The sequence below is a fragment of the Dermacentor variabilis genome, chromosome 8 (genome assembly GCF_050947875.1).
Source record: "Dermacentor variabilis isolate Ectoservices chromosome 8, ASM5094787v1, whole genome shotgun sequence".
Classification (NCBI taxonomy): Eukaryota; Metazoa; Arthropoda; class Arachnida; order Ixodida; family Ixodidae; genus Dermacentor; species Dermacentor variabilis.
This window is the reverse complement of record NC_134575.1, coordinates 59878850-59891561: the sequence shown is the minus strand read 5'-3', so window position 1 is coordinate 59891561 and position 12712 is coordinate 59878850. Positions and strand designations below refer to the sequence as shown.

General features: G+C 47.2%; 1 protein-coding gene across 3 annotated transcripts in view; it reads left to right on the top strand.

Annotated features, from left to right (window-relative positions):
• Positions 1-9736, top strand: part of mms4 (Methyl methanesulfonate sensitivity 4) — a 38832-nt gene extending 29096 nt beyond the window's left edge. For all 3 annotated transcript variants that reach the window (XM_075702176.1, XM_075702177.1, XM_075702175.1), the window contains exons 10-12: positions 7052-7220; positions 7899-7955; positions 8716-9736. In XM_075702176.1, coding sequence (XP_075558291.1) covers positions 7052-7220; positions 7899-7955; positions 8716-8826 — 337 coding nt within the window. In that variant the 3' untranslated portion in view covers positions 8827-9736. The remainder of the gene's footprint in view (positions 1-7051; positions 7221-7898; positions 7956-8715) is intronic.
• Positions 9737-12712: the final 2976 nt, after the last annotated feature.

Below are 12712 nucleotides of genomic sequence, written 5' to 3'. Positions count from 1 at the left end.
ATTGGACCCTCCCGCGTGTAGCCGTGCGCGGCTTAGCCGTGTCTGGGGAAAAGAGGATCCTGGGGGTTGAGCCGATGCTGGGTGTCTGGACCTTTAAGGCCCCCCGGCGGAGGCAACACACCTCTTCGGCCTCGGCTTCACATAGACGGCACCTCCAGGCTGACCCACCTGGAGGACATCGGCAGTCGCCTTTTCCTGTCTCTCCCTCCTCGAATCTTCGTCTTTATCTCTCACTTTTTGACCTTTCCTGTCTCCTTCTCTCTTCTTTTTACTTCCTTTCTCCTGGCGGCACGGGTTAACTCTGTGTGGCTATCCAACCTTGGGTACACCATATTCGGTTATAGTGACGGCGTACGACTGGCGTCGTGCAGACTTGTACGCAAGCTCTGCCGCGTCCCCTCGTTGGGCTCCGTGGTGGGCGGTCGGCGCTGTTGCCGAAAGCATACATTTTTTCATGGAAACTTCTTTCCCCTCCCTTACTGATCGCCCTCAGAAACGAGGGCGCACCGAAGATGTCTTCAAGTTTTTTGGACGCCAAACCCAGAACTTTCCCCACTTCCATGTTATTCATTCCGAAAAGCCAAACAAAGCAGTGCGATACATCTCACCATTCCTTGTTTCAAAGTCCCTAACTGATATTTTTGGTCCAGGTTACAAAGTGTCGAGGATGGCAAGCGGCGACCTCCTCTTGGAGCTCCGCGATGTAAAACAGTATGAGAAACTACCGCAACTAGTATCATTTGGAGAGACCCCCATAACAGTAACCCCGCACCGTACAATGAACACCACCCGTGGTGTTGTGTCAGATGATGATTTGCTTGAGCTCACTGAGGCTGAACTCTTGGAGGGCTTCAGTGATCAAAATGTCATAAATGTCAAAAGAATCAAGATAAGGCGCGAGGGTAAAGAAATTGCGACCAAGCACCTAATCCTCACCTTCAATTCAAGTGTCCTGCCCGAATCAATCGAGGCCGGGTACATCAAGCTCCGTGTAAGACCGTATGTGCCAAATCCCTTGAGATGTTTCAAATGCCAACGTTTTGGCCACAGCTCGCAGAGCTGCCGAGGCCGCCAAACATGTGCGAAATGCAGTGCCCTTGAACATGCAACAGAAGAATGTAATAACTCTCTACACTGTGTAAACTGTGATGGGGATCACGCCGCGTACTCACGGTCGTGCCCCTCCTGGAAGAAGGAAAAAGAAATTGTAACCATAAAAGTAAAAGAGAATATATCGTTCAAAGAGGCACGAAGGCGGGTAGCATACCTGCCAAAGAAAAGCTTTGCCGAAGTGGCGCGTCAGGGGGCAGCGTCACAACGGCCTCCGGCGGCTGTCCGACCCACAAGCAGTGAGTCGGCAGTCTCGCCATCTGCCCCCGCGACGGTTGCAGCTAGCGCTGCTCCGTCAACCGAGGAGAAGGAACCATCGACCCCGAAGGTGGGCGCAGCCGAGGCTGCCTCAACTTCCCAGGTCCCTTCCTGCGCTGGCAACAGCCGGCGCAGCCAAATCTCTCGGGGAGCCCCATCGACCTCCGGGCTGGTGGGCGCAGGGGTCTTGCCCTCCAAGGCGGGACCCTCTCTAGTAACTTCTCGCTCGCAAGAGCATGTGTCCGGCGCCTCACAAGAGGCAATGGACACTACACCTATTCCCAAGGCGCACCAAGCGCCTAAGGAGCGGCGAGGCTCACTCGAACGCTCCAGAAAGGGCAGAACCCCTGTTACAGGGCCTCGAAAGAGCTCTGTAACCTAAGGCATCACCTGTTTCCATACACACAGCACTTATTAACCTTCAATATGGATACACAAATTATTCAATGGGACGTTAGAGGTCTTCTTAGGAACCTTGATGACGTACAAGAACTCATACACAAACACAATCCAAAAGTGCTGTGTCTACAGGAAACACACCTAAAAACACAACACACCAACTTTCTCCGACAGTATTTTACTTTTCGCAAAGATCGTGATGATGCAATCGCATCATCGGGAGGTGTTGCAATTGTAATCCAAAAGAGCATAGCATGTCAACATTTACAGCTACGAACGGCCCTTGAAGCAGTGGCGGTTCGAATAGTTTTGCTAAACAAACTTATCACTATTTGCTCGATTTATATACCCCCACACTACAAACTAAGCAAACATGAATTTCAGTCCTTCATAGATGAATTGCCAGAACCTTATGTTGTTCTTGGCGATTTCAATGCACACAGCACCTTGTGGGGAGACTCTCGTATCGATGCGCGAGGTCGCCTCGTTGAACAGTTCCTTTTCTCTTCTGGAGCGTGCCTTCTAAATAAGAAAGAACCCACATATTACTCTCTTGCGAACAGAACCTTTTCGTCAATAGATCTTAGTATAGTTTCCGCCTCTTTACTGCTCGAACTCGAATGGGAAATTACGAGAAACCCTTACGGGAGCGATCACTTCCCTGTATTGCTAAGAACATCTAAAGAAAATGAACTTCCTCCACGAGCTCCTAGGTGGAAGATAGATACAGCCGACTGGGAGAAATATCGAACTCTCACTAACATCTCATGGGCCGATATGTCTTCTTTAGAAATTGATGCGGCTGTGGAATATCTTACATCACTCATAATAGATGCCGCATCAAAATGCATATCCGAAGTGAGTGGTCTGGCATGCAAACGACGTGTGCCGTGGTGGAACAGCGAATGTAGGATCGCCCATAAGAATCAGAACAAGGCGTGGGGGTTGCTACGCGCTTCTCCCACAGCGGAAAATCTTATGAACTTTAAAAAAGTAAAGTCCCAAGGCAGGCGAACCCGCCGACAGGCCAGAAGAGAAAGCTGGCACAAGTTTTTATCAAGTATTAACTCGTTCAGGGATGAGGCCAAAGCCTGGGACAGAGTAAATAGGATCAGAGGGCGGCAAACACATGCACTCCCCCTGGTAAACACACAGGGACATACACTGCAAGACCAGGCAGACTCACTTGGGGAATATTTTGAGAGCGTGTCAAGTCCAACAAATTATACACAATCCTTTCTCAAATACAAAGAAACAGAAGAACGTAAGCCATTAACAAGAAAAGGTCGAGAGAATGAGCCTTACAACCGTCCCTTTAGCATTGCCGAGATAAGAGCTGCCTTGATCACATGCAAGAGCTCTGCTCCAGGACCTGACAGAATTATGTACGACATAATTAAGAACGTACACACTGATACACAATTGACTTTACTTGCACTTTTTAACACTATTTGGGCTGCTGGGTATCTTCCACTTGCATGGAGAGAAGCGATTGTGATTCCCATTCTGAAACAAGGTAAAGATCCCTCGTTGGCGTCAAGTTACCGCCCGATAGCCCTCACAAGTTGCATTTGTAAGCTGTTTGAGAAAATGGTTAATCGGCGGCTCATACATTTCCTGGAATTAAACCAAATGCTTGATCCCTTTCAGTGTGGCTTCAGGGAAGGGCGGTCCACAATTGATCACCTTGTGCGCATTGAGGGAAACATTCGCGACGCCTTTCTACATAAGCAATATTTCCTATCCGTGTTCCTAGATATGGAGAAGGCGTACGACACAGCGTGGCGCTACGGAATCTTGAGAGACTTGTCGGGAATGGGCATCCGTGGCAATATGCTCGCCCTAATAGAAAGCTATTTGTCCAATCGTACCTTCCGAGTAAAAGTCGGTAATGCACTGTCACGCCCTTTTACGCAGGAAACTGGTGTACCCCAGGGAGGTGTGCTAAGCTGCACTCTTTTTATTGTTAAGATGAACACACTACGTGCTTCACTGCCACCGGCCATTTTTTATTCCGTATACGTCGACGATATACAAATAGGCTTTAAATCCTGCAACCTCGCAGTATGCGAGAGACAGGTACAGCAGGGCCTGAACAAGGTTTCCAAGTGGGCTGACGAAAACTGATTTAAGATCAACCCCCACAAAAGCACTTGTGTTCTTTTTACTAGAAAGAGAGGCCTGGTTCCAGATCCGTGTGTTCAACTGTGTGGACATCAAATACCCATAAACAAAGAACACAAATTTTTAGGTATTATACTAGACTCCAAGCTTACTTTTATACAGCACATTAAATATCTTAAAGAAAAATGTCTAAGGACAATGAACCTACTTAAAATTCTATCCCACTCAACATGGGGTAGCGACAGGAAGTGTCTGATGAATGTTTATAAGAGCCTAATTCGATCACGATTGGACTATGGTGCCGTCGTATATAACTCTGCCGCTCCGAGCGCACTAAAGATCCTAGATCCTATCCACCATCTAGGTATCCGCTTAGCCACTGGTGCTTTCAGAACAAGCCCGATTGAAAGCTTATACGCGGAATCAAATGAATGGTCGCTCCATCTTCAGAGAAGTTACATAAGCCTTACATATTTCCTAAAAATACACTCCAATCATCAACATCCATGTTTTAACACTGTTAACGATATGACCTGCACTACACTATTCCATAATCGTCCTTCTGTAAGAACGCCTTTCTCGCTTCGAGTGAGGGAGCTTAGTGATGAGATACATGTCCCACTCCTCGAGCTTCGCCTAATGCATCCAACCAAGTTGTTACCGCCTTGGGAGTGGCAGGTCATAGAATGTGACATATCCTTTTTAGAAATAACAAAACACGCACCAGAGATCGAAATCAGAATGCATTTCCTAGAACTACAGTACAAGCACTCCTGCGCAGATTTCTACACAGACGCTTCGAAGTCAAATGCCGGGGTATCCTATGCAGCAGTCGGCCCATCCTTTTCGGAATCCGATGTACTGCACCCCGAAACAAGCATCTTTACGGCCGAGGCCTACGCATTACTCTCTGCCGTGAAGCATATAAGAAGATCAAAACTTTCAAAAGCAGTGATCTATACAGACTCTCTAAGCGTCGTGAAGGCCTTAAAGTCACTCTACAAACATAAAAATCCCGTATTCAATGAACTGTATTCGGCATTATGTAAAGCGTACTCATCTAACCAGAATATCATAATATGCTGGGTCCCTGGCCATAGGGGAATCGAAGGCAACGTTCTCGCGGACGAGATGGCCACGTCAATCACATCGCAAGCTGTTAACCCTACCGCTGATGTGCCTGTCACAGACCTGAGGCCTTTCGTACGAAATAAACTGCGAAGTCACTGGCAGTGCACGTGGGACGCGCAAACAAATAACAAACTGCACGTTATAAAGCCCCGGTTAGGTTTCTGGCCCTCCCCAACAAAATCTCGGCGAACAGAAGTCCTATTCTGTCGCCTCAGAATAGGACACACATTTGGGACCCACAACTTTTTACTCACGGGAAACGATCCTCCAACCTGTGGTAGATGCGGTGAGAGGCTGACCGTCCTCCATGTCCTCTTGGAGTGTCGGAAAGCCGAACCTGAAAGAAAGAAACATTTTCCGCTAGCATACCGTTATTACATCCCTCTGCACCCGGCTATGTTTCTTGGTCATGAACCGCTTTTTAATACCAAGGCAGTTCTCGACTTCTTAAAAGATGTAGTTCTACACGTCATAAGCCCATTAAATTCGTAGAGCATCCTCGCTCCAGAGGATGCCGCTGCGATAATTGTTTTAAATAGCACATGCCTCCAGGCCCTTGTGTCTCAAGGGCTCTTAGGAGGCATTAGTGCTCTAGCATATCTTATATAACCTGATATATCTTTAGACATCGTATCATTCTTTTTAATTGTCTTATTGTTCATAGTACACTTCATAAATCATCGCCATAATCGTATTATACAGATTTTACGCACTTTAGCGCTACCATTTTTAAGGCCCTTCTACAGCCACGGCACACCAACTTCTTAGTACTCATGATTTCACTGCAAACAAATTAACACGGACATGGCGCTCTTTGGCCATATCTGGCCCTTGCGCCACTAACCCACACACATCATCATCATCATTATTTTTAATACGAGTAGTTGAGTATTAGTAACACAAATTATGAGGAGTGCTTTCGTCATCGGGCTAGTACCGGAATGTCGCTGGGGGGTCTCAAATCGTGTCATGCATTTACCTCAATTCCTCAGTTACTAAAGCTCTGTTCGCGATTAGATTGAAACCTTAGACGTTATAGAACATTGCTCTACCACTTTAACTTGACTTTCTGGTAACCTTTAGTGTCCCTTTAAGATACAGCCGCTGGACTGTCCGCACTCACCACATATGTACGCAGTTGCAGCCGGAGTAGAACACTGTCCCCCCCCCCGGCGCCTTGCACACGACAGAGAGAGAAAGACAGAGGAAAGGGGAAAGGCAGGGAGGTTAACCAGAGGGGAAAATCCGGTTTGCTGCACGACAGAAGTTGGTGTGCTTCCTCCCAGCTTTCTTCCCTTTTGCACAGGCTATATCGAGCCTCGATTGTCGGGTCCCCTCGCATGCTTTCACTTGCACATACAGTGTAGGGTGCGCAGTGAGAGTGTTATCGCCCCCTTGGACTTTATACGGAACATTACGGTGACTGCGACGTTGACGGAAGAGGTGCGCCTGGAGTGTCCATATATTTGTTATCGCAATAAAAACAGAAAAGAGGTAGTTGCTTCAACCACATTTCTACAGACAAGCTTCTGAAGCAGGCAAAATCATCGGCAACAGCAGGGTTGCCTAAACAGTCAGTGTGATGTAAAAACAATTTGTTGCCTGCCAGTCTTTGCTGTTCCAAGTTTGCTGCTAGCTGTGCGAGCTATGTAAAAGTAACCCATCGGTAACAGAGTGCGTACGTTTATCCCTCAAAAGATATGGTATTGCGACAAGCTTTTAATAATGTTTACTGTCCCCATCTTGCTTTCTTTTTGGGGTTGTGCTTCTGGGATATTACACATTTTAACGTTCTCAGTTTAGCAGGAATGCATTACTTACCTTATGTAAGTGCTGCTTTTGTGAGGAAGGTGAAGGTAGCTTCCAGAATAAACTTGCTTCCTTCGTCAATACTTTGCAGAAAGGAGGCTCAAAAGGTCCTTAGCATGAGGCTAGGAAGTGGTTCAACTAAAACAACGGGGTTTCAGAATTTGTGCCCGAGGTGGGGACATCGGCATGTTCTCATCCCTTCGTGCCCCAAATTGCCCAGGGAGGCCAAGCAGAGTCGTCCACTGCAACACCTGGCCCCCGGCTCGCTGTCCAAGCATGACAGCCTGCGGCGCACCTGGCAGGCGCAGCTGGAGCAGTTTGCCAGCGTCAGCCGAGACGTGGCTGAGGCCATTGTGTGCCGCTACCCGGGGCCCAAGCTCCTCCTGCAGGTGGCGAGTTGTTTGCTCGTCCATGTTGTTGCCAGAGGGCAACGCACTGGGCTGTGCCTGAGGCTCTAAAGTAGCCAACCATGTTTTTGGTTTTGGTTGACCTCCCTTCCTTTGTTCTATCATCTTTCTCTTGCCTAGACTATTTGGTCATGCAGGTGGGTCTCACCATAACAAAACGGCATCAGGGGCAAGGGCATATTTGCCATTAATGCTTGTGAAAAAGTTAAGTGCAGTGAAACATATGATGGAACAAAAAAAAAAGTAAAGAGTAACACGAAGTGATAGGATAATTGTAGTGTAGATTGCAGAGTAAACTGGTGTAACCCATGTTGTTGTTGTGATTAAGAGGAACTAATGGAGTCGAGCAGGCCATGTAACGCATTGAACAAAGAACTCTTTGTTCTATTAGAATTATGGAACAGTTACAGAGTTAAAAACGAAATGGGAGTAGAGGACAGCAGAGAACCAGGTGGTGTGACAAGGCTAGGAACTTTGCAGACACAACTTGAAATCAGCTGGTGCAAGACACAGGTAATTGGAGATTGCCGGAACAGGCCTTCGTCCTGCGGTGGACATAAGAATGGGCTGGTGATGATGATGATGACATAAAGAAGCAAGAATTTGTGTAGATTAGTTTGGACGGTGTCCACGTGTGTCATTGCGTGTGCATTTTCCCAGGCCTATCAAGCATGCAAGAATCGTGCAGAAGGGGAAACGCTGTTGGCAGACATCCAGGTAGGCCATTGCCATCGATGCCCTCTGGCTGAAGCAAATTAGCATTTGCACAAAGTGTGCTCCAGTTGCCCAACTTGCAGATGCATACGTAAATAAAGAAAAGGAGAAGCTACACTGTTACTTTATGAACCTGGAACCTGATGGAACACAGGTTCAAAAGATATTTTTTGTACCATGGAGCCTGAATATATATGGGCTAGCGAATTTCTAAGCAGCAAGCATTGTTCATTTGCAGCGTCATCTGTGGAAGATAAGTGCATGGCTTCAAGTTCAAATGGAACAACAGACAGGACGGGTGCCTCATCTGTTCCATTTATCCAAACAAACCTGCCCTGTTGTGTATCCATGAGGGGTAAATTCAGTGTCGCTAATGTGTTCAGTGAGCCAAATACATAGTAGGTAGTTTGGAGGCCTTTGTGCAGCCTTCCAGTGATGCAATGCACTTTAGGCTAAACTTTTGATAAAAGTCCGCTTCACTCGCTGACAGTAAGACTGATGTTTCTGGCATTACAGAAGTGTACTTTACCACTCAAACCTAACCTAACATTTCTCCTAGTGTCCTTTCATGCAGCAGCCCTGTAGTGCTTGGTCCGGCCATTACAGCCTTCCGTTTTAGCTTCTTTCTTGTCGGTACTTGCTTGATCAGCAAGCAAACTGAAGGCAACTGTCACTTTCATTTGGTATCTTATGTGTAGCTTCACATGTTGCAAACAAGCTTCAAGCTTGCCGCAGTGGTTGCTGACCTTTTCACCAACTGCAGGTGCGGAGAGGTGCGGGAGCGCTGCAGTCAACACGCCGCGTTGGCCCCATTGTGTCGGGGCGCATCTACCGTTTTTTTCTGGCGACAGACCAGCATGCCTACTTCGATTGAGCAGCATTTGCTATACGTGGGAGCGTATAGCAGTCACTGCAGAAACAGCTCACCTTTACGGCACTACATTAACGCACTGCTATGTGCCTCCCGTATCGCTGGTTCTGAAACTACCTATGCTCCACTCCATCAGCTCTATGCACTGCTGTGATGGCTAGGGCTTGAGTCAGCCAAACAGTAACGAGAGCCAGCTGTGCTTCACAGCAGGGACGAGGGCTGGTTCCCTGTGCACCACTGAATCTTTCACGAAGCTTCCATTCACTCAGTGTCGTGCAGGGAGGGATCAGAGGTGGAAAATGGGGGCCGTATCAGCGTATATCACCTGCACGCAGGAGCATCTTGTCATCGAATGGTGTATGGCAGCGATAGCTTGCTTTTATGCAAGTGGCACAGGAAGTGTATATAGCTATGTAAATACTTAGCTAGCAAAATGCAGAATTATGCATCCGTAATTTGTGCAGCGTTATACATTTCCCTTCTTTTTCTAAGGAAAAAAAAAGGAATGAGCTAATCACGAGTTATGCATACATAACTGTGGAATTCTATCTTTCGGTACCTCTGAGGCAGGCATTGATTTGAGCATAACCAGGACATTGTAATTTTTATTTTTAGCAATTAATATTTTAGATTAAAATTTTTATGATGTTGGCTGTATCTTAATCCACTGCATGGCTTTTTATATTCTTATATATATATATATAAATGTAAATATTCTTTATATTCTTTTAACATGATTTCTTAAAATTGTGGGGTTGATATTTTATGCATAGTAGTGACAATATCAATACTGGAGCAGACAGTTCAAACTCATGCTGTGAATTCTTGTATTGAAACTAATTTTCTCTTGTAACTGTGCATCCATTGACTTGCCCATTTATTTTGGTGTAAATAAAGCTTTCTACATTTGTGACTTGGTTGCGAATAGTTGTCATACTAACATTGCACTGCAAGGACTGGTGATCCGGGGTTTCCCGATTAGCCTGCGTGTGCACCACCACCGATGATCTCCAAGGATGTGGGCGCAGCACACTGTAGCTGTTATGCATGCGTTCAGTTTGACTGATTGGTCAATAAGCAACTAATATCGGAAGGGAAGAAATATAGTATAATTGTACAATAGAAATTTAGGTATGTGTGGCCGTGGGCACCTTAAGAGGACAATAAAGAGAAACATAGAAGAGTGTGGTCGTAGGCCAGTTGGTGATTTATGATTTTAGGAAGTTGCCGCAAGCAAACACAGGACTTGAAGGAAGGGGCAAATTCGTGTTGTCCTCTCCTTAAAGTCCTGTTTGCTTGCGGCAACTTCCCAAAATAATATAGAGAAGCACTGAATCAGTTCAAACTGATAAGGTATTCTTTAGGAACTCTATATTCATTGATTGTGTAGCAATAGGTTGACTATTAGAAGAGAAGATGAAGGTGAAAGCTTCGTTTCTTGAATTTCGCGCCTGAACCCCAGTGCTGGTACGTCAATGTGGCACCACGGATTTCAAGTTATTTTTTCGTGTTAAGGCTGTCGGTGGCTCGATAAGAGCTCCTGCAACTTGCCGAATAGATTCTTTTTCTCATTTAAATGAAATGTAGTTCATCTTTACTGACTGGAAATTACCTTTGCTCGGAGGAGACGCCGTCAAGCTACATTATGTCGCAACGACCTGGTGCGAGGAACTTCAAGGCGGCGTTGCCACCCATATTTAATTTTTCCTTCTCAACCAGCTCATCAGGTTTCTTGTCTCATTAAGAATCAGTTTTACTGGAATAGCAATTATATCGAAATTGCAGGCAAATTTCTGCCGTCAGCGTCGCTGTGATGTTTCGTGTAACGTCTAAGTGCAATAACATAGCGGCCGCGCCGTATGCTGTTGGTGTGAGTGGAAGCTTATGAGGGTGACAGACCAGCATAAGAATCATGCCAACACCGTGAAGGCTTGATACGGCGGTGTGCTCTCGCACTCGCGAGGGAGAAATGCAACGTGCACAGGGGGTAGATGGGCGCGTTCTAGGAGGTGGGTCAGGTATTGCGTATCATCTCCTCTATCCAGCTGCGGCGACTGGGCGAGGACGCTTGTGTTGGAGGCAATCTCTGCTGGTTTGAAGGCTGGCCGGCCGGATATAGCTGATGGCTTTGTGTGCACTCTGTTCTCGTGTGCCTAGTTCGCATTGAAGTAAAAGGCAGCAAGAAGAGGAATTCGCTAGCCGCTGCTGCCGCTCTTCATCGCGCCAGCGTTCTGACAGCTAGCGTCCGCGGTGATCGAGTGACTTGTTTGCCTGTGCTCGCTTGACAACATGCTTGTTAATTTAGTTAGTTTTATTTTAGCCTGAAAAATATATCTTTTTTCATTCTAGAGCAAGGCAGTGCTAATCTGCAGTCTTATTTAAATGAGAAGGATAATGCTAACATGTCAGCTGCTGGTGATCAACTTTCTTAAAGACACCCGAGCGCGCTAGCACAATTTGGGATCTGCACAGCACGGCTCGTGGCACGATACGACGACCCTGCGGTGACTGGTGTGGTTTTGGCCCCCGCAAGATGGCGACGCGGCGGCTTCATTGACGGGCGCTCCCTCCACTCCAGCAATATTTATTGCGATAGCAATTACAGAAATTCAAAGCGCATTTCTGCCGTCGGTGTTGTCGTCGCCGTGAGGTTCCGTATAAAGTACAAGGGCGATGAAATCGCCGCGCGCCGTATGCTGCATCTCCGAAAGCGTGCGAGGGCGAGCCAGCGAACGCGGCTCATTCTCGCGTGTGCGAGCGAGGAAGGCGGGCCGGCAAGCGCGCCCTCTCCTGTCGCGCACGAGGGTGAGGCAAAGGCTGTGGGGGGCTCGTATCTCTCCGGAGGTTGCTGTGGCCAAAGGGCGCGCCCGCTCGGGCCTCATCTTCAAAGTGATATGCGATGTTTTCCGAGTGCGCGTAGTGCAGGTAGCTTCGTATGCGCCGTGTTTTAACACGACAGTTGTACATAAGGAGCCCGTGTCGCAGAAAATCCGGCGTCAGACGTCGATCGGCAAAAATATTTTCGAACCACACATACCCAGGCCGTTCATGTGACGTAAGGAATTTACTGAACTAATTGAATTTCTCAAGCCAAAATACGTCGAAAAATCGTAAACTATACGACCTACACACAGCCTACAGACATGGTAGCTCTCGGATTGTAATTTGAATATATGTGAAAACGTCATTCTGTTACGCGAAAACTCAAAAAAACCTCTTTTCCAGCGTTTCTACAATTCACGGACCATAGACGGCGTCCGCCATTTGCGCACGCCGGCGCGTAAATATCTTTTAGACCAAGGCATGGAGGAAGGAAATGGTCCAAGGAGCAGCGCTCCCGCTTTCTTGAAAATAATTCCAGATGGCGCTCGCCTCGCAGTGGACGCTCCTGTGATCGAGGCTTCAGCGACTTCGTTCGTAGCTAAGTACTCTTTTATCTTTATTAGCTAGTGTTTTGAAGTGTTTCCTTTTGCATGGAGTAGGGGCGCAAATTTTGAATTCTTGGTAAGAGTAGCAAACGTACCGGCTTTGTCTAGGCCTGGCGGCTCGCTCATTAGGCCTAGTTGGTAGGAGGGACCTAGTGATAGGCTTAGTTAATTCTTGCAGCTAGCTCCTTAGATTCTTATATGGGGTAGGGAGTGATAATTCTTTATTTTAGTTTGGGATAGCGGTCGAGGTCGGCTTTGCTTGAGTGATTTGGCGAACTTCCTCGTTGGGCCCAGGGACGTAGGCCTAGCGATGAAATCGAAGAACGTGAAGGCCGCGGGGGACGGGGAGCAAGTGCAGCGCGACGAGTGCCTGCGATGGTGCTTCCTCGACGAAACTAAGTTCCAGACTTTAGCAGACGCGGAGGGGTCTAGCTTCACGTGCAGGTCGTGCGAGGGCGTCA